Source organism: Echeneis naucrates, chromosome 20, assembly GCF_900963305.1.
Source record: "Echeneis naucrates chromosome 20, fEcheNa1.1, whole genome shotgun sequence".
Taxonomy (NCBI): Eukaryota; Metazoa; Chordata; class Actinopteri; order Carangiformes; family Echeneidae; genus Echeneis; species Echeneis naucrates.
The window spans coordinates 8,141,255-8,163,854 of NC_042530.1; the positions used below are offsets into that span (position 1 = coordinate 8,141,255).

The 22,600-nt window shown below is 42.1% G+C and overlaps 1 protein-coding gene across 2 annotated transcripts in view; it reads left to right on the forward strand.

Moving 5' to 3' along the window:
• The first annotated feature begins 1,157 nt into the window (after nucleotides 1-1,157).
• The window catches only part of slco5a1 (solute carrier organic anion transporter family member 5A1), a 35,367-nt gene continuing 13,924 nt past the window's right edge, over nucleotides 1,158-22,600 (forward strand). The window contains exons 1-4 of one of the 2 annotated variants that reach the window (XM_029528608.1): nucleotides 1,158-1,234; nucleotides 1,733-3,230; nucleotides 18,579-18,711; nucleotides 18,790-19,007. In XM_029528608.1, coding sequence (XP_029384468.1) covers nucleotides 2,270-3,230; nucleotides 18,579-18,711; nucleotides 18,790-19,007 — 1,312 coding nt within the window. In that variant the 5' untranslated portion in view covers nucleotides 1,158-1,234; nucleotides 1,733-2,269. Of the gene's footprint in view, nucleotides 1,235-1,309; nucleotides 1,353-1,732; nucleotides 3,231-18,578; nucleotides 18,712-18,789; nucleotides 19,008-22,600 lie in introns of those variants that run through there. The other variant, XM_029528609.1, reaches the window with a different exon arrangement.

Genomic DNA, 22,600 nt, shown 5'->3' on the forward strand with positions numbered 1-22,600 from the left:
CCTTTTGACAGGTACTGGAAGTCAACTCCCATGCTCTGAAAATTGGGAGGATTTCACCACTGAAAGGTGAAGCATTCTACAACTACAGGATCTGCGTTTTTTATTTACACACAAAAAAAGAAAAACAAAACAAACAAAAAAAAAAACCCCAGAAATTATCTTTATCATATTGAAAGGACTTATTGGTGTCGAAAATGATCATCATAAAAAGGGAATTAATCACCACATCGATATTTTAAAAGACAAGTCTGCTTTTATGAAATTTACATTCATTAGACTGAATCCTGAATATATCTCATTAGAGGGATAAAAAGGTGTAGAGAAGAATATATCTGTTGGCTTTATTCCAATCAGGAGCACTTTTCATTATTTGTGAAGCTCTTTTTATTCAAACCTTTTTTTATGAACAATTTATTGCGTCAGGAGACTTTCAGCTCTGGGCCCTTTGTCCACAGGAGTCTGCGGCAGTCAATCACTGCTTGGTCAGCAACGGCCCCAGCTGTCCAGATGACGTATGTCCTCAACAGGCCACCATATGGACCGAGAGCATGATGGTACATGGAGTCCTGCAGCTGGTGGACCTGAAGTGGACTGAATGGCAGCAGACACCCAGCAGCGTCTGCAGAAATATTCCGTGTGAGTTGAGTCTCACACAGTCTCTGTATGGTGAGCTCTGATTTCCACGTATTCAAACAGGAATGTGAAAATAAGTCTGGTTAACGGAGGAAACTACAAGTCCCGGTGTGGCTGGTGAGGCAAACAATTCACCTCCATGATTTGCTGCATTCAAGGTACTTGGATACAAATTTGGTTTATATCGTTGCACAAACGTTTTGTATATTTGTGTCGCTTGAAAAACAGCCACAAAGTAAACCAAATGTTGCCCTACATTTTAAGCTCAGTCACCACACTGCCACATTGTTATGAACACATAAAGGGTACACAGGTTTTATCAATGACACGATTTTTCGTAATATCATTCAACAAATAAATTTTAATGATCACATTTTTCGGGTGTTAATATTTCTCCCATTTATCTTGAGGTCTATCCAGATTAAATCTGGATCACCCCCCCTCTCTCTCTCTCCAGGTCCCACTTTGTTGACGGAGTTTCCTAAAGTCGGACGGTCAGTGAAGGGCTCGGTCCCCCACCAGCAGCTACCATCCGCAGCAGGAAGGCTTCATTCAGTGAGCGGCCGCTCGGAGGACAACAGGCTACCTCCCCCCGTCCTGAGTGAGTATCCCGGCCCCCTCCGCAGACAGTCTGTCGCCGTTTGACTCGAGGCACACACTTATTGTCGCCCCGTTTCACAAATATCTGCTGCTGAATCGGGCTTTTATTTGTTTTCAAAGTAAGATCGGTGTCGTCTGTGTGGCAGCGTGGTCTCTTTTGTTCTCCTGGTTATATTTCTTCTTTACACAAAGGAAAGCTTGTTTTTTTTTTTTTTTTTTGCTTCTTTCTTTGTTTGTTTGCTTTTGCTTTTGTTGTTTTTCAGCACCGGATTGTGTGACACCAATTTAGTTTGTTTTAATGGAACATTTTCTTGTGTAGAGAAATGTGAAAATATTAAGAGACCAGTTTGTGGTCATGTGGAGAAATAATGTGGTCATTTTACCAAAATGCCAAAAGTGGGAGGAAAAATAGTTATATTTAGCAAATATTTATTTGGAAGTGGCAGGCATTCCTAATATTTGCTAATGATTTTGTGTCACTGTTTGATTTTTTTTGTAGGATACAGCACAGCTATGGGACAAAGGAAACCAAAACCCTATGAATCAATGTTGCTATTTAACAAAGAGCCATAAAATCATCGTGATCATCACCATGGAGCTCAAACTATGGAAATATTGTAAACACAGCTCCCTCTATTTCCATTTACAAGTTTTTTTTTTTTTTTTTTTTTAACCGTATAGGCTATTTTCTGTAAACAAATCTCCTCAAAGATAAAGCTGAAGCAGGTGATGCTCTTCTGCATTCAGTTAATCTACTGCTGTAATTGTTTGGTGGTTTTCAATGATTTTTTTAGTCCTGATTTTGTGCTGTGATAAAGGTTTTTTTATGACACTACAGCACTGTTCTTTAAAGAAATGGGCAGTAAAATATGCACAAAACGGAGCGGTTCAGTCCAGCCCAGTAACAACTAGCAGGGCCAAGTCTTTGCTCCAGCGTCCAGCCCTGCAGCTCCGCTGTGTCCTCATGTGGCACTAGTCACTAACCGACTTGTCAGCACAGCCAGAAGCCGACTGAAGCTGAAAGTCCAGCTGCGCCATGACTTCATTGGACAATGATGAAACGGGGAGTGACCTGTCTGAGTCTCTGGAGATCTGTGAGCTCCAGGACCAGTATATGAACCCAGAGAATTGCTTCAAGTCCAAGAGCTTGCCCATCCTGAATGGACCCTGTCAGGCAGAGCGTATGGTGGCAGAACCTCGGGTGGTCAACACCAACCACACCTGTGTAGCTCTGGATGAGAACAGCGAGCTCCAGCCAAAAACCCCAAACTCCAGCCAAGCAGAGTCTCCCTCCTCCAGGACAGACTTCTCACCTTCTGTCTCCAGCATGGTGGGGCTCAGCAGCTCCTTCCCGGTGGAGGGCCACAGGGCCACTGGCTCTGGAGGCAGAAAACTTGGCTTGTCTTTCACCCACCTTATCCACATCCCAGCCAGGAAGTATGTGCGGGTCATCCTAAGGGACTCTCGCTGCTTCTTGTTCTGCATGTGCTACCTGACCTTCATTCAGTCCTTGATGGTTTCGGGCTACCTGAGCAGTGTCATCACCACCATTGAGAAGCGTTACAGTCTCCGCAGCTCAGAGTCAGGCCTGCTGGTCAGCTGTTTTGACATCGGCAGCTTGCTGGTGGTGGTCTTCATCTCCTACTTCGGCGGCAGAGGTCAGAGGCCACGCTGGCTAGCTCTGGGTGGTGTTGTCATCGCTGTTGGGGCCGCATTGTTTTCCCTGCCGCACTTCATCTCCCCACCATACCAGATCCAGGAGATGAACTCATCGACAGGTCACGAAGGCCTCTGTCAGAGTGGCAACAACAGCGGACGTGACCTGCTGGACGTGTCATCGTGCCCTCGTGACCAGGAGGGCAATGAGCACAACCTCTATGTGGCTCTGTTCATTTGTGCTCAGATACTTGTGGGCATGGGGTCAACACCAATCTACACCCTGGGGCCCACGTACCTGGATGACAATGTGAAGAAAGAAAATGCATCTCTCTACCTGGGTAAGCAAACCCCAATGAGCCAATAGCTGAACAGGAGGTTAGTGGAAAATAAAAGCACAATAGACAGAAATAATACATCACTTCTAAATACGTTTTAATTTCTTTGGTTATCACTGTCATTAGGTTTGTTCTGCAGTGCAAACTATGCAGGTCTGTTGTATGAATGGAAGCATGTAGAACTCAAACAGTGTGTGCCAATTATCCAATTATGCATTTATCAGTGAGCTGATTACGTTACCATCATGAATGAATTAGATTTTCTGTATTCTGATGAATTTAGACAGTCTTTAGTTGGTGATGTTTACTCAGACATGTAAGTGCACCTATGTACACCAGAAGGGTTCAACAGTGCAGTCGTGCACTGCCAGCCCCGTCCCTTTGATTTAATTCCACCTGCATACAGCCTCTGCACCACACTGAGGTAAATACAGAGACTGCAAAGTTAACCTTGGTCCACAAGCACATGAGAGAGGAGTGTAGGGCGAGAAACAGAACTGGGTTGCTTATGATTAATGTTCCAGTGTTGTGTGACTGTGTGCGTGTGCATGCATGCACACGTTCACAAAATACTGCTGTATCCTCAGGCCTGTGTGTGTGTTTAATGGTGGCTGGAACCAGTAAAGCAAAATGCTTTCATGTATAGCCAGAAAAGGTAACATTTGCTGTGTTTGAATGCTAACATTGTTTTCCTCTCTCTGGATATGCTGCATTCCACCTTAAGTCATTCAGACATCTCCGTATTTCAGATATTATAATTTATCTGGCATGATAGGGTCTTACTGGCCTTAATGGTGCTCCATATTATTAGCTATATATAAATGTCACATACTCTGCATAGCTCTGAGAGTAGATCGTGTTTACAGAAGTAATCCCCCCTGTCTGGCTGCACACTTAAGGTGGGTTATTGGGACATGGGGCGCCCCTCAATCTGGTGCAGTATCTCACACAGATGGTGACTGTCCCACTGACCTTTCTGTAAGGCTACACTACATGATTATTGTAAATATAATAAAAAATATAGTATAAATAAATAAAGTATAAAATAATTTATACATTTTCTTTCATTTATCTATTACAGGTTCAATATAGAAAACATGAAATGTTAAACACATCAGAGCTGAGTTGTACAATCAAATTGCCTCTTTTGTCTGACCAATACTGGAAACCCCAAAGTGTTTGTTATGGTGACATCATCCTTCTGTTTAAGGTGCTAGAACCAAGGGATGTGTATATTTTTGCCTGTAAATTACTCAGATTACATTGTGTCCCATTAATTTTTGGACTAATCCACGCATTACTTCAATGTGTACGTCATTTGTGTACAACTGGATGTCTCTCTGACTTTTTTTTGTGTGTCTGTGTGTGAGGAGGCATTCGTGTACACACACACACACAAAACAGTGAGATGGTTGCACAGCATTAGGCACAGTGCTGACAACATTCCTTCATCACAATATTGCACAGCCCATATTTGCCGTCGAGTCCTCTCACTGACTGCTCCGCTGCCCTGGAGACCCAGTATTGATCAGATCCCTGCGTCATGGGGAGCCAATGCAGCATAGTTATTGAACCGACCAGAAAAACAAGGAGAAAAAAACCTCAAACAGCAACTCTGTTTGCTCTGCCCTCACCTTGGCAAGGCACTCCTGAGCAAATGCATCAGGCTTGGTCAGGCTCATTGAGTCGTCCCCTCTTTCAGATATCCGTCAAGAGCAGCACTTGCTCCAGTGACCTTGGTGGCTATTTTCAGAGGACTCAGAGGGATAATCTTTTTCGTTCCAGCCAAGCATTGTTTGGGAAAACAGAGACATCCTCTGACATGTCAGATGGAAATAAGTCCCTGATGTGGCTTTCTGATATTCCCCAAACATAACCATGGTGACTGAGTTGTGTTATTTAGGTGTTAGGGGACATTTCTGACATTTTCTCCTGAATGAACTTGGAGTGAAGGAGTCCAGGTATGGCATTTTGTTTTCATGTTAATTTCAATGGTGCCCATAAGCCATGACAAGTGACAAGTTGTTCACTTCAAGTTTGAAAAATATATTTGTTCTTTAACAAGCCTAAGAAAACGTAAAAGTAGTAATGGAACCCCCCCCCCCCCTCCAAAAAACGAATAGCTTGCAGCCAGCATTGCTAAACCTGTTCACCCCAGTTTAGCTGAGTGGAGACATAGCTACCAATATCTACAGCAGTCTGCCACCACACTCTACCTTGCAGTCATTTTTCACCCCCTCCATATGCTCCGGCTTCAGAGGGGGGGGCGCATTGAAACTTGTGGTGCCCTTGGAGAGGAAGGAAGAATGGGTGCATGTGTCAGTCTGCCTTTTTAGTTTTTTGTCTGAATTATTGTGAACATAACAGGCCACTCCCCTTGTCACCCCAGTTCCCACCTTTCGCCTCGGGCCATCAGCATCTGAACTTTACCTCTAATATTGTAGTTTGTGAATACACAGCAACATTGATATGTAGCTCACTTGGCTTTGCGTATCTTTTTTGTTTGTTTGTGTGTTTTGTTATAATTTTACAGTGGTCTATACTTGGACCCAGAAATCGAAGTGACCATTCATCTAAATTCTCCTTTTTGATTCATTGAGCCATTCCAAATTTTGCACAGCGGCCGTGGCAGTAGATTGGCTGTTGTTTTTATTTCTTTCACTTTTTTTCCCCATCCAACTGTGTCTGTGATTTACAAGCTAATGATGCTGGGAAGTGGTTATTGATGTGGAATGAATGGAGCAGGCAGGTCTGATTCGATCGCTGTCTGCATGTCCACCTTACCCATCAGTGGACATGTATAAATTCAGCTTGCACTGAAAATACACCTGATATTTCCCCGGTTATTATGCCCTTTTGTTTATTCATTGTCGTTCTTTTATAACCTTTGTATCGTCTAGACTTTGCAGCTTCTTTGCATGCACTGATGGTACCCTCGCTACAAGAAGGATAAGGTTAATTAATTCCTCCTGGGCGACTCTGTCTCTCTGCTGCTGTATTAACTAACTCAGATACCACATACATCCAGATATAACATACCAGTGTGTGCTATTGGTGCTTGTGCATTACTTATTTTTTTATAGAACCCCCCCCCCCCCAAAAAAAAAAAAAAAAAGGATTTCTGGTATAGCTCAACAGGCTGAGGCTGTAGAGGACTGCACATTTACAGAGGAGGAGAAGAGCGGGGTCTTGTCTGCACTTAACACGCACAAAACAGACACACACTCACATGCACACAAGGGGTGTGTTCTCTGCTGACAGATTTAGAAATAACAGTTGCTCTCAGTCTGTCTGCTTAGGTCTGTTATTTGTGAGTGAAAAATTGGGCCTGAATAGTTAGTTTACAGTCAAAATGTTATTTCTATTTCTTTTTGATTCATGTCAGTCGAGGCCCTGGCATGACCCCGTGTGTGTTCAGCCAGTCCATTTCATTAAATGGTGTGTCCTGTTCTGCTCAGCTGCAGCCAAAGCAAATGCAGATTGAGCATATACAGGGACTAACACAAAGGGCCCCAGAGACACCCCCCCCCCTCCCACACTACCCCCTCCAGGCTGAAAGATCGCATTTCAGGGATTGGTTAGGGTACATGGTTGCCCCACTAGAGGCTGGCACTCATATAGAAAGATGATCCTGGTCCTGTTTCATCACCGTCCCCTTGACTTTATTCTCACTGAGGTTTTAAATATCGCTGCACTTCGGCACGGTCCTGTTGGCTGCACAGGCCCTCAGGGTTACTGAACAGCAGGCAACCTCTTTAGCTGCAGACTGCAGGACTGCCAGACATGACTATGACTACTACTACTACTACTACTACTACTACTGTGACTCCCCCTCAAATGGCTCAGCCCTCTGTGGTGGATCATGTGCCATCAATTCTGTCTGTGCTCCAAAATCTTTTGCTGTGATCCCTCCCCCCTTCAATCGACTTTCCCCGCAGTGACTAATCCTGAAATTGTCAGGAAGAGGAGGACTGATAGGATAAGACAGATGTGTGGGAGTCTATTCGTTTCCAAAGGCAGGGGTCTTAACCACTGCAACTGTAGTGTGGCCATTGTGTAACCTCTGACTGATGACTAGTGGCTATTTTTCAGTGTTGTGGCTGTCTTGTTTTGACAGTGTGGGAAGATTCCTGGGGAAATGCTTCAAGAGGTGTTTGTGATAGCAGGAGCCATGAGAGACCTTTTGTTTTCAGCTGTACGAGGAAATAAATGGATGGTTTTTCTTTGTTTTTTGCTGGCTTTGTGGTTCATGTTGTTTTGCAAAATCCTCCTTGATGCCCGGCTCCTTTCGGCTCAGTTTGATATAAAATAATGCCCCACAAATAGGTTTTGAAATGATCTAATAGAAACATAGAAACACTGTGTGTTGACATCTCTCGTTCTTTTTGGGACAAATATCATTCTGGAAAACTAAATAGTTATAGATTTTACTACTAGGTGGTTTATGTGCTTGATCAGATTGTGGTCCAGAAACCCACAAATCCTAACTACTGAGCATCCTCGGGGTCACATAATCATCATCTGTCAATCAGGACTAATATCAGTATCTTACTGACAAATCAAGTTAATTCACATGAAATCGTTTAACTTATTTTAATGTGACATCTGAACAGAAACAATCCTTTAGCTTTTCATTTCCACTGGCTACAAACTCTGCAACCATCCTGTTTACCTTTTTGTCTGATGAATTTAATCAGCATTGTATACAGAAACATCCCCTTCCTTTACATGTTGTTCTCAGTAATGACCAGTGAATCGTTTGTCGTCGTCTGTTGCCAAAGTTACATCCTGTGATGGATATCAGGGCAGAGGTTGCTGGTGCTAATTGGTACTGTATTCCCAGAAAGACTTAAACTCTTGACTGAAATGCTTTTGGCTTCAACATATCCAGCCTGCTTCAACTCTCAGTGGTTGCATACATTGAGCAGAAGCAGCCCATACATCTAAGTCAAGCTGAATTACGTTCCCTTCTCTCCCTCTGGGGCTTTTTATCTGCTCTGCTTGGTCTGCCCACAATGTTGATTCAGCCTTTGGGGGGGGTGTTATGCTTCAAAGATCTAGGGAAAAAAAAAATTCCTCCGTTCTACTGTTATGCCCTCAGACTGTTGTGATGCACCGGCTATTGTTCTCCTTGACCTCATGTGCTGCAAAAAATGTAGAGTGAAGAAGGTAGTGCTGCTGGAGGGAGAAGTGTTTTTGGCATTTACATAAGTGTTAGAACATGTGGGGTCCAAAAACTATGGTGTGTATCTATAATATAAGGAATATGCCATTCTGAACATTCTGAGTGTCTGAACAGATTTGAAGAGTGACGGAGTTGAAGCATCTCTTTCACAGTATGTTCCTTATACATTCATATGTTTATAAATATGGGTGTCATTTTTATACAGACTTTTTCAAATTGGGTCTTTGTCCCCTGCTGACCTTTAGCTGTTGCTCTACTATGCTTGATGCGCGGCAGTCCCGTCTGTGTTGAGCCTCCTGGAGGGACAGGAGCCCGTTCTGAGGGAGATGGATGACACCAAATGTTTCCTGCCCTCACCCTCTGCGACTACTGTTGCATGCACAAACACACATGTAAACATGGAGATGTGCTGAAAAATAATGCTTCAAGGCCAGAAATGTAGCTTGACAGGTGCACAGAATGGGGCACATTTGATAATGCACCTTCATCTGTCTGTCTCAGCGGCTTTGCCAGGCTCTGTTACGCCACTCAACGTAGCATCAAGCTGGTTGTGCATTATATAATGTGGGCTAATAGGCTAATGTGTAACTGTTCACTGAAGAGACAGTGTTTTAACAAGATCATCCGCAGATGTTAGAGAATGTTTGTTTGTATTACGAGGTTTGCGAGAAAGTCTCTTTTTAATAGTTTTGAACAAATGGATAAATGTACTTTTTTTTTTTTTTTAAGGCCAGATAGTCCAATGTAATATTTTTCATGCTTTTGTTCTTTTGCATTTCCCATTTTTGGTGCCTAGTTCATTATCTAGGGTGTGAGTTGGGAGACAGAGCAGCTGTTTAGAGCTTGCAGGGTGCTTTCAAAAGGTGTGTGTGTATATGTGTTGGGGGTGGATGAGAGTATGTGTTTGAGGGGTCGTTTGCAGGGTGTGAGGCTGTGCTGCAAAATGGTCCACTTGGTTTTCCTGCAGGCGTTTTTACTGGTATTTGAACCATCTGTGTCTGTGTGTACAGAGAGATCTGACCCAACAACATTGAGAATGGCTTTATACGCTCCTGTCACAGTGTGTAGGAGGAACCACTGCTCTATGGCACTGTGTTGAGTCCTTTTCCTACCTGCCAACACTAAACAGTGTGAAATGAAGGCAGGACCATGCTAAACAGTCACTGCAGCATGAGTGACCAGAGTGATCATATGTGCATGTGTAATCAAAATGCTTCTATTTAAGATCACTTAAAAACCAAGGAATAGATATCCTTTGAGCCTTTCATTCATCAAGATAAATCCAAAGTAAATCTATTAAATCCAAACCTTATTGTTTCCAAGAAAATTAAGCTTACAGAACAGAACACTCATTTGTTAAATACATATGCATCGACCCACGATGGACCAAAAAAGGTCAGCATGATCAAGGATGCTTTCTGGATGTCACTTTGTTCACTAATCAGCTGAGAGATCATCTCCCACCCGCACACATGCTGCAGCAATATCTATACATAGACAAATACAGTACGTTCAGCACATTTAGTGGGTTTGCCACATTTAGAAAGATAGCATTGGTGTTTGTGTGTTTGGAGGATCAGATTGGCTGGATAATGTACAATTTCAATCAGAGGATAATTACTACATCTCTTTTGTTGTCAGCTACAGTGACTCACACAAAGCTGTACAGCCACAACATGGCACATTTTCACCCAGAAATGCCTTCGTAAACTCCAACCTTCCCTCCCATATCTGATGACTAATCAGAACGGAGAATAGTTGTTTGTTCATTTAATCGCTTGACCTGACAGTGGGGACAAAATGTCGAGCTCACCAATGCTTTTGTTGCCACATTTGCACTAAAATATCTGTAAATTACATTCTGTACATACTGATCTGCACTTTGCTCTGTTTTCACTCTAGCGGGGCTGTCATTGTCTGAAATAGTTCAAAATGTCCTTTTCAGTCTTTCATTACAAGCAGTTAATCCAGTATGAGATAAAAATTGTGTATTTCTCGAAATGATTTTTAATAAATTGGAAGAAAATGCCACAAAGTAAGATGGATTAACACGAAAATCCCCAAAAGGTGATGGATTAGATAAATTGGGAGAAACAAAAAGGATTTATAAAATGTGAAAGTATGTTACAGACTTCTGAGAGATATTATAAAGAGATGGAAGTGATATTAGAACACAAAAATATACAACCATAAACAACCATCAGTACACATCACTAACCAGCAGAAGATGCCGTTACACTTTCCAGAAATCACAATAGTTTATATAGTTACTAGATTTCTGAACATGTGCCTTAACTGGGTTATGGTCGACAGCAGCAGCAGAGTACTGGTCCTCTGCTGTCGGTGCAGGTCCAAATGCCTTAGGACAGCAATGGAATCAGCAGAAATGGTCAGAGTTTGGACCCGGGACGCTTGTTCACAACCTGCAGGAAATGCTTTGAAAGCCAGAACCTGAACTGATAACTGAAGAAAGCTGCATCATAGTTGGTTTCGAGCAGTTAACAGTCTCCTCCATGCGTATCTTTCTGCTCTGGTGCTGCATTATGCCTTCTGTCAGTGACTGCATAAAAGGCTGACAGAAGAGTTGCCTCACAGAGTGGATGACTGCTGTAGCACGGCCTTCGCCAGCAGCTGGGGAACAAATAAAAATAGAGAAAACCCCTCTGTTTTCCTCTCTCCCCTTTTATTTTATATTTATTTGATTTGATTTTGTGAAGGAAGCTTGGGGAACTCCTGCCTGAAGAGCCTAGCTGCTCACATGCAGAATTGATTAAAGCGTGGTGCTGGGTTTGTCCTCCACTGTGGGCAATAACTGAGTTTTACTGCCCTGCAGGGAAAAGTTTAGTTGTTTTAGTATTAAATGTGATGTACTGCACATTTTTTATTAGTTTTCTATCAAATATGTGATAGATTTCCTATTACTGGAACATGGGCAATAGATTTATGATCTGCATTATAACATGTTCTTATGGTCTCACTTACCGTGGCCCCATTAATCATGCACCACCTCCACGTCAGACCATGGATGAGGCAGAAGGTCGCTGGGTCAGAGCACAGAAGAAGAACATTAAAAGGGGGTTGGAGTGGGAAGGGGCAGACCTTGGATGCCGATCCAGTCTTGCACCCCTTGTGACTCGTCATGTTTTCTCTTAAGGGGCTTAGAACAGTCATGCCCAGAGGTAGCTGTGTAAAAACCTGAGGGGTGGCCCACATATCGACTTCTAAGTCAGAAAGGCTTTGATGTTTCCGATCATTTGATTAAAATCTGGACTGTTAGGTGTACCAGTCTGCACTGAATGCACAACTGGATCAAAGTTCTTTACTGCACTAAATCTAATAAAATATTCAACACGTCCTGCTTCTCACTGTACTTTAGGTTCATACATAGCGCAGCCTTGTAGCAGCCGCTGTTCTGTCTGTGGGCTTTCAGCACTATATACAGTCACTGTTACAGTAAATGTGAACATGTATTACATAGATTGACAGATTTTATTCTCATCTTGTTTGGCCATGTGGTACTTCAAATTATGAATCCTTTAAGATATATCATATGTGCCTACTTCTGGAGCAGGCTGCTGGCCCAGCAGTCAAATAAATATCTTAAGATTTGATGTCCAAGCCATCATGAGGCTTTAGTGATCAAATACGATCAGTCTTCATGTCCATGCACTGCAGCTGGCAGAGCATTATGTTGTTGAACCCAGTGACTCTGCAACAAATGAGTGATACATATTTGAAAAGTATTTACACAAGAGGGACGCCATATTGAGTTGATAATCTGATTTGATATTGGTTTGCCTTGTTCAGGTCAAGACAGTTAGTCCTCCTTACTGGCAGCAAACTTTGGCTCACTGACTTTATATAATCCAATAATGGTTTCTTATAGTTAAATGATCCTGCTGTAGTAATTGCAGTAATTCTGTGAATTGAAAAAAAATATTTACTTAAGGGTTTAACAATAAACAGGTTTAAAGAATATTTTCCCTTCTGAATTCATGTTTTCATAGTGTACTGTATTTTAAATGTAGTCAATCCATAAAAGCATTTGAAATACCCCTTTTTAAAATAGGCCAAAGAAAAACATCAGTTAGTTACTGCATGTGCTGGTGTTACCAGACCTGCTGAGACTGTGCTCTCTGTGTGCTTGAACAAAAAGTAAGCACCCACTTACCTAGTGTGATACAACCAAACTTAAATCTTTTTATTAACGCACAAACAATATTGTCGTCTTTTTTTTTTTTTTTTTTAATACACGGCAGCACATGACTTGTTTCCTGTACAATGTCTGGCTTCCAGCATCCATGTCTGCTTGGCCTGTCCTTTATACAGTCAGTGTGTGCGGATGTAGTTTTGTAATTATATGTGCCAGTGGTTGGTTAAAGGGATTTGAATTGTAATTTTACATTACAAATTCCTCTATCAGCCACTGTAAGCAGGCCACTGTACTGTGTGTAAGCACGTGTCCGACTATTTGACCAAACTGCATCCAGTGAGTGTAGTCATTGATCTTCATTTCTTGTCTTACCTGATGGAAACTGCAGCCGTGTTTTCTTTTCATATTTTCTTTCACTTTCACAACTTCCACCACTTATGCATGCGTTCCTTGACTTTCCCTCACGCTCTTGATTTGCATCTGCCACACTTCCTTATGCTACTGGAGATAGTTTTGTGGCTCAAAACATGATGCATGACAAAAGGGATTGTTGACAGCAAATGGATTTAGAGAAAACAAGCCTTTTGATGCATAATGTTGCATTCTCATTCTTGTTTCTATCTGCATGCATATTAAGTGTGTGTGTGTGTGTGTGTGTGTGTGTGTGTGTGTGTGTGTGTGTGTGTGTGTGTGTGTGTGTGTGACCGTAGTGCCCTCTGGGTAAAACTGTGAGGTTAGGACTTGTAAGAAGACACTGCTATGTCAGCAAGTTGCCATGACAATACCATCATTCGTGTAATTCATTGTCTTTTCTACTTCTCTTGTCTCTGAGTGAAGGTGGGGGAGGGGAGGGGCTGTGTCACATGACTGAATTGATCCCCATAACACTGGCGAACATGGAACGGTGTCCCTCTCTGTTGTCCTCTTTTTAACAGCAGCAGCCGCATAGATCATCTGTCATACAGCTGTCACCTGCAGCTGCACTTCCCAAATAGCTTCTGGCATTGAGCTGCACTGTACTGTGCAGCAAATAAGAATTCAGAGGCATGTGCTGACATATCGCAGAAAGTAGATGTTATTAAATAATGCAGAATTATAGCTCATTGAGATTTTGTTTTCTCTGACCGGTGGTGTGGAAATCCATTATTATCCCATGCCTGAGTGAATAGCTTATGTGTTATACACAATGCTATATAAATCAACTTGGCACGACTATTGAATAATACTGAGAAGACAATGCGATCACATCTTTCAGAGATTAGACAGCTCTATTGTAATGCAGCAAATACAAATCCAAGGTCGTTGCGATGCTGTCTATTGTCCATTGCCAGGCTTGTTTCAGAAGCTGACTGAGTTCTTTGGGCTAATAGCCAGGTAGATGGCTATATAATTCATTGAAAGTAAGTTTTCAGCCTCAGAGCAGAGAAGGATTACAGAGCCAGGGTCGTGTCTCTGCGGTGTTTTATCGGAGGACAGTGTCAGGAGAAAAACGAATCCCAAAGCAAGTGAGATTTACCGTATGTAAACATAAACACACACTGTGCAGACGTGATTAACGTGCAGAATGACACTGTCGACTCTTCTGTTGTGTGAATTGTAGCCTCGACATTTTAACCCTGCAATGTCCTGACATGGCAGCGAAAAAGCCTGTACTTTACTTTGTCCACGCAATTAAATCAAATCATTAATCTGTGGTAATTAGTTTGGCCACCGGAGAGCTGCTTCATTATGTGCAATGTGCTTTCTCATCAGGGCTGGTTGCTCTGCTCTCTCCTCCCTCTTTCTGTGCTGCTCCCAGGGGTGAGGAGAACAGAAGGTCAGGCGAGGTTGGGGGATGGTGGGGGTGCCACTGCAGACGCCATTTTATTGTTATGCCTGAGAGTCCCTTCACAGTCCAGGAAAAATGGGAATAGCTTGGTGGAAGTCAGTAAATGGATTAAAAAAAACTCGGTGTGAAGGTGTAAAATGCCAACATCTGTAATTAATGTTGGTTAACTGAAGACGAAATGCAATTAAATGAAACAGCAGTAGCGTCATCAACAAAACATTTTCTGGTGACTGATCAACTATTCAGGTTATTTATTGAACAATAAATGCTTCTAATTTGCCACTTTATATTTTATATGATTATAAATTGGCTGTCTTGGTTGTTTATTCAGAACATCACCCTGCGGGGGTTACTATTTTACTGAAATGTTTGAGTCTAAACAAGCAAAGGCTTTAAAAAGTAAGTAATCAGAGCACTACAAAGGATGCACAGAATTTCAGAAAAGCTTTAAGCTTTGCATCAAAGATAACTTTATCAATTCCAAGGCATCAGCAGGCAACTAAGATTTGATTTATTTTTTTTTTAAACATCATGCAATCAAATTCACAGCTCATGCTTTTTACTGCCATTCATTTTTGCCAGTTTCACCCTCATTCATTCCTGTAAGCTCTGAATGAGTCAGTGCTGCTCATGAATAGAGAGTCAGGAGGAGCTGAGCTCTTAGAGAGCGTGGAGGAGACAACAGAGCGGCGCTGGTCCCTGAAGGTTAGATATGAGAGGGATGTTGCTGAGCAAGCTTTATCAGTCTGTTACACAGCAGGAACAGTCACCACAGACTGCAGCTCCTCGGTTTCTTTATGTTCCATCGCTCCTCACCCTCATGTCCCCTCTCAGATGTCATTCTGTGTCTTCTGTTTTTCTTTGTCCGACTTGTCTCTCCCTCTGTCGCGTTGCTCTCAGAGGTTTTTATTTCTTCCTATATGCTGCTTTATTACCTTTCTCTTTCTGGATTATTATGGAATAAATCTCTCCATCTGCTGCCTGACAGTGCTGCATCCATTCATCATCTACGCTGGAGCTGGAACATTAAATTGGGGTCAATGATGCACAATAAAAGTGTCTAACCTTATCCCACCTTCGCACACACACACTTGATTACTTTGTATCGTCTCCATTACACTTCTACAATAATGCTGGTTTGAGTCCATATGTGCCTAAAGGGGCTAAAGTAATTGTTGCACATCAGTTTTTTTCAATTTCCCTATTTTATTTATTTTTTTTTTTAGCACTTTTCAGAGGCCTCTAATATCTTGCTGTTAATGCTGGATTAAGCCTTTAACATGTTAACTTTTGCACGATTTGTGACTTTGTCCTCTATTTTTAATGGGCACTTTGATGTACAGAACAAAGTCAGCACAAAATTGAAAGTCAGGCTGAGTGACCATGTAGATGGTTTAGCTGCTGACTTAACATTGACCATAAGAGTGAAATGCCAATAACTGCCATAGCAGGCTCCTCATCCATTACATCCACACGTGGAGAAAGTCCCATGAAGCCTATAATGTTTTGTCCTTCACATGCTGCTGGTCAAGGTCTATTGCGTAATTGGATAAAGTGAGCCTGTGGCGTGCCATTCGTTCTTCATTGGCATGCACCCACTGCTCCGCTGACGTCTGCTGCCGCTGCATGTGTGTTTCTGTGTACAGCGCTGCTGCTGTGCCAGCATATTCCTCAATCCGATGGTCTGCCCTGGGCGCCCTTCAGCTCGGCCGTAACCCTCCAATCCCTCCAACTAACCCCACTGATCCTAAACTATCCTGTCCTGGTGCCAAGCTGGCATGGTAGAGCAATGAGTCAGGGACAGTTTATGACCCCTTACATCCTCCAATTGGGCAGAACACTGCTAATGTGAGGGATGGAGCGGCAGGACAGGTGCTTACACAATCACCCAAGGCAGGTAAAATACGGTTACCCCTGCCCTCGTATCCAAGAAAGGGAAGGATGGAGATTGGAGGGCAAAGGAAAAACCATGCTTGGTCTCTGCCTGAGGACTGGCTGGTTGCATGCACCTGATATAGCCGTCAAGCCAGAGAGTGTTTAAATGAAAGTGCGTTATGGAGAGTTGTCAATGAGATGACAATGATTCATTGTTGGGTTTTTCTTTATCTAGACCCCCATTGCAGAAGTATCAGTTTTATTAATGGTTGCTTAGTGAAACTCCGGCACGTAATGTTGATGCCTTGCACGACCTATTCCCACTCTTTACTCAGGTCCGTTCGTATTTCTTTGATTAACAAGCTCAAAAGAGGATTTTCATTTGTGCCATTCTTTTGTGAAGCCGAACTGTTGTGAACCAGGGGCAACAGATTTTTATCCAAAGACCCCACAATAATATGCATCAACTGTTGAAACTTTTCTTTTAAGTCAAGGTTGGCTTCATAGCAGCGTTTATATTTCAGCTTTTTAGATGGAATTTATCCTGCTGTGTACCACAAATGTGATTTGTTAGCTTTCACTTTGGAAGATACTTTTAATTTCAAGATGGAGAGAATATGATGGGACCGCCAGCCGTCCTCCCCTAATATAATTGTTTATTGTCTGTGGGTGGTAATATCCTGCTCCACTGTGTAACAGTTTGACTGCCGCAGTGAACTGACTGAAACTGGCAGGATATGAGGAATGGCAAAGTGAACAGAGTTAAGAAGATGAAATGTGATATGCAAGATAACAAAGTGAAAGAAGGACGGACACCTGCTTATCTTCCTGAGTCTCATGTGTTTGCAGGAATGAAACTACGACACACCTCAAATCTCACATGCAATGCACACCAACATCGTTCCACAGCTGTATGTGCTTTGCATGTCTCCTATCTTTTCCACACATGGAAATACTGTGTGTGCGCATTAATGTTTTTTGTTCGTGTGTGTGTGTGTGTGTGTGTGTGTGTGTGTGTACGTGTGTCTGAAATGGGCTGATAAGAGGATTTGCACAACAGCCTTTTGTTCTTAAAGCAATCTCTTTCTCTCCATTTCTTTTTTCCAAATAGCTTTGTTCAATAAATTCATGATTGAATTAATACCAGATACGGATATGGGCTCTAGGATACTGTTAGAACTGTGCGATAGGATTGATCATGGATGTTTGAGCTTTGTGTTGTGTGTGGGATGAGACCATGAGTGCAGTAAGAGATGCGATCCGCCGGGATGCAATCATGTTACATACAAATGTTGGCGTGGCAGTTGAAACAGTTGGTGAAGAAGACTGAGATGAAATGGCTTTTGAGCTTCCATTCAGAGAAAAATAAACTTTATTAATTGTGTGTGTGTGCACATTTATTATGTAATCTGGCAGGGAGGAGGGATTCCTCTGATCTTGGGAGAGAGATTAGACATTTCAGTGTTGGTCTGGCTTCAGCACCTGCTGCCTCGACTGTTAAACACAGTCACAAACACCAGCACAAACACAATGTGCATATGTGTGTGCACACAACACAGTCACTGAAACTTAGTGCCAGCATCCCTGAAAGTAACACTCGAGAGACATGAAAGGAACAAGAGCTATTTTGTGAAAATTAAAATAAAACCACTTGCATTCGTGGGTGAGAGTTTAGTCATTCTCAGAAACAGTTTAATGCGCATGCATACCTACTAAAGCACCATGAATAGCAAGCCACTCCTGTCTGTCACACACATTCATTCATTCATGCACACACAACCTCACAGCCAGTGTTCCAGCTGTAATTACAGAAAGTTTGCCCCCTGATTACGGCTGGCAAATGGCTTTGACTCTTGTCTGCAGTTGATGTCTGCAGGAGGTTTTTCCACTTGTCCAACTAAAAGGTTATCCAACTTTAATTATTCTTTTCCCTTCCTGTGGCACAGTGATGGCGTGTGATTGGGTCACCTCGGTCTCGGTCCCAGAGTACTTTTGAGTTAATGTTTCCCCTGCTCACTCTAAGGTTAGCTGGTGTGGGAGTGCTCCAGGCTTCCCCCGAGGTCAGTGCAAGACCTTTGGCACTTTCAAGTTGGTTATTAGAGGCTCTTCAAACGATGTGAGAAATGACCTCAGGGCAGCTGGACAGTTCCCACTGATCCGAGCGCAGGGCCTCTGAATTGGTGGACAATGCACTGGGGGATGTGAACAGCGGTACTAGAAGGTCACCGAGCGCATTAATCAGGAAAGTATAAAAGCTTGCTGGTTTTTAATTGAAGTTTCTGACTGATGGGTCTCTTTTTTTTTTTCCAGCCATCATGTATGTGATGGGAGCCCTGGGACCTGCTGCTGGCTACCTGCTGGGTGGTGTCCTCATCGGCTTCTACGTCGACCCTAAAACTGTAGTGAACATCGACCAGAGTGACCCTCGCTTTGTTGGCAACTGGTAAATATACACACACACATCTGTATGACTGCCTTTTCACTTTTCCTTGACAAACTGTATGTGCTTTCTTCCTTTCAGGTGGAGTGGTTTTCTCTTGTGTGCCGTAGCCATGCTGCTGGTCATCTTTCCCATGTTTGCCTTTCCCAAAAAGTTGCCTCCCCGCCACAAAAAGAGGAAGAAGAAAAAGATTGGTTCGCCAGGTGATGTGTCCAGCGATGATGACGTGATGAAGGAGAAGTCCAGCAGCAAAGGCCAGAACGTCTCTTCCTCAATGGGCTTTGGAAAGGACATCAAAGGTGAGGAAGAGTCCACTGTTAACCTTTTCTATCTCATGACTTCTAGGTGTTATAAATACGCAACATAAAGGCGCCATTCATGTACAAATGGGCCATAATCTGATTGATTATGTTATTTGATGGTGGAACCTCCACTGAGATCCTTTAAAGGTGTTATTGACTGATAATGGAAGAGGTTGTCTGCTGAATTGCCTGACGAAACAAGTCATTCACAGTAAACATGGGCAGTGTCACTACACAGTGAGCTCTCTTTACTGGCTGAATGTCTCACATGGCCAGCAAATTTTTGACACCCCCCGGTCATGTAGAGTAAATACAGAATCAGGAAAATTAAGAGTTCTCTCATTTTTAAATATCTTTCCTGTGCAGATACGCTGAATCCTGAGGTTTCCTCTTGTCTGTCTCCTGTCTCAGACTCTATCTGTCTCTCTCTCTCCCCGTCTCTTTCAAATGCGCTCTCAGGGGAGGTCAGTCACGTTTCCACACGCAGGAGTAGACAGACAGCAGCATAACTAAATAGGAGCAGACATGTTTGCTTTCAGTTTCCATCACGGATGAGATAACACTGTGATGGATTCTATTTGTGTGGATATTTATTCCTAACTAAATGCTTTGTGTTTAGCAGTTCATGCAGGACTCTGTTTCGATAGAGAATAATATAACAAGGACTGCATTCTGCTATCGCTCCCGCTGTTTGGCTTGTCCCAGCAGGACGTTTTGGTTTGTTGTGCAAACTATGGACACTTTTGCAGACTTGAGCACTTTAGTGTTTGGATCTGTAATGTATTTTTCTGCTGTGTGCGTCTTTCTATTGAGGAGCACCTGTTTATAGAACATATTCAGCACTTCCTGTGAAAGATATGCTGTACTGAAAGAGATTGTTTTCATCTAGCATGATTTTTTTTTTTGTCCTTCAAAATGCAAGCAAGCACTGAAAAATGCTAACCCTGAATATTTTTACAAAATTATCGGTCAGAGGAAACACTTCTGATTATTGAATGCTCAAGACCTTGGTCAGCTGCTGTGTGAAAGCAGTTATTTCTAGAATTTGCATTTCAGTTAAGTTTATCTCACATGAATTAAAACTTGCAGCCTCACACTATCACTATCTTATTATCTTGCATTCATGTTCATATTTGTGATATGTTGAGGACTAGAAGTTTCTTAAAAAATAAAATTTGACTTGAGCTTTAGTAATTTTTTTAGATTCAACCAATAAGTATTTATTTTATTATTATTAATAAGTATTATCAGATAGACTCCAACTTCCACATAGATGTAAAAACAGCAGAACAATATTCGAAACTGACTCAACACTATCTGTAATCCTATTTTCTTTGGTGTTTCTTCAGTGCAAAAGATGATGATGATGATGCAAAAAGATGGAAATAAATAACAATGATAAAAAAAATAAATAAAAGGCGAGTAAAACAAGCAATACAAGTTGAAGGAATACAAAAGTAAATATCCAGTAAAAGATAAAGTGTGACATTAAAAAGAAAACAGTGCAGAAAATAATCATAGAATAAAATAATGGTGAGAAACAGCTTAAAATATACGTATGTATAATAAACTGATACAACACTTCAATTAAAAGCCAGACTGAAAAGGTGGCTCCTTTTTATTTCTTTATTTTTTAACCAAAGTTGGAGTAAGAAAATGGGAAGAAACTGACACAGACAGCTCAGGACGTCTTGGAGGAGGGAGGCAGCAATTCTATCTGTATCAGATGCAGTTTATTTCTCAGTTTCACTCAGTAGATGCATTTAGTCCAGTTAAGACAGAAGCCAAGTACAGATACTATATCACCTGTTTCAACTAAACGACAGGTTTTAAGAAGCAGATAGTTCAAACAATATGACCCAGCTATCCAATACATTTCTCACTGCGGGCCAGTGGTCTGATTAAGGAGCAGCTGCTGTAAATGTCAACAGGACCTTGCCATCTGTTCCCCCCAACCTTCCAGATCAGATTATAGTGCCGCGCCCCAGGAATGAAATAATTAGCATCACTATTCTGTTCCTACCTTTTGATCTGGGATAACACTGACAGACACTAATATTCCCCCATCTACAGCAAGATTAGTTGAATTAGTGCTGCGATGGTTATCCCTGAGTCAAGGCAGGGTGTCACCCAGTTAGGCTGCCTCCCCAGTAAAAACTGATCATGATCCACCTCACATGCTTCCTGTCTTTTCTTTAGTTCCTTCTTTGTGGCATGAGCTTGTTAGAAACTCCCATGATGACCTTATGACTGTAAGTAGTAGAACTGCCCCCAGTCAAGGGCTTTAAACATTCAGCACACCAACAGTACAAATTTAGACAAACCAGCTGTGCTCAGATAGATGAGCTCTCCCCCACACGAATGGTCTTCTCTTTTTTTCTTATATGAAAAGGCAAAAAGAGTGAGAAAGGAAGGCAGCAGATGGGGAATACGGATGCTTCGAAGAGTAACGTTTTCATGATTTAGAGATTTTACTTTCAAGGGTTCATTTCTTTTGACTGCCGTCCTCCATCAGTTTTCATTCTGGATGGCTAAGTCCAAGGTGGTCAACGCCAACCTCAACTCATTGTAATAAAGAAATTTGAGCTCACCTCCTCGAATGTTTGATAATTACTTCAGAAGGGAAGCACTTTCTTGGCCTTTTGACTTAAAGCTCCACAATTAAAGAAAACAACAAAATCTTTCATTCATTCATTCAACCCATTTCTTTCTCACTCTCTCTTCACACTGAAACATCTCTGTCTAAACTGAAAGAATCTTTTTAACAGTTGCCTTTTATTTAAATTCATTTCAGGCAGTGAATATTTCAGTCTCATTCCTTTCTTTTTTTCTGGCTCATAGTTGTATGTATAAGTGGAAAAGAATAAAGTGGACATCCACTCTAACTGCACTTGGCTGCAACTCCAGGCTTGTTAGCAGAAGGTGTCCCTGCAGCTCACCCTGGCTCTTCCTCAGGATGTACTATAGTAATCAGCAATCAGGATTTTCAAAGTACTTGAAGTTCTTCCTCCTTGTGCAGAAAAGCTGTGTCTTGTGTCTGAGGTTTCTGCGGATTGCAACGATCCCCATTCTGTCACACGGCTGCTGAAATCTTACGCCGCAGAATGTTTACGATGGAACAGATTGTATGTATCGGTGATTTTGACAATATTGAAGGACAGCGGAGGAAAACTTTTCTCGTGTGTGGGATAAGACCCATAAAATATCAAGATGACTATAATTGCCTTAAAAGTGCCTTGACAACAACAGGCATTGTGATTGTTATTTTGCAGGTAACACACCACAAACAGTATTATTACTGCAGCAGCTGTACTAACTGTGTTGGCAGATCTCCAGGTTGTGTATGTGTGTGTATGTGTATATATTGGGCTAAAGCAGTTACACAATCCAAGAGAACATTTTATCAGGTAACATCCTGTATGCAAAACCCAGAGCACAATGAGATGTCGTTGGTTTATAGACACGGTGGATGTTGTTATTGATTCTGACATATCAGGTGCAGTAAATTGACAACACAATCAGTTGTTTTTAAGCACTTTTGACTCACTTTTATACAAATTTTATTTAACCTGGAACAAAATTGGCCATAT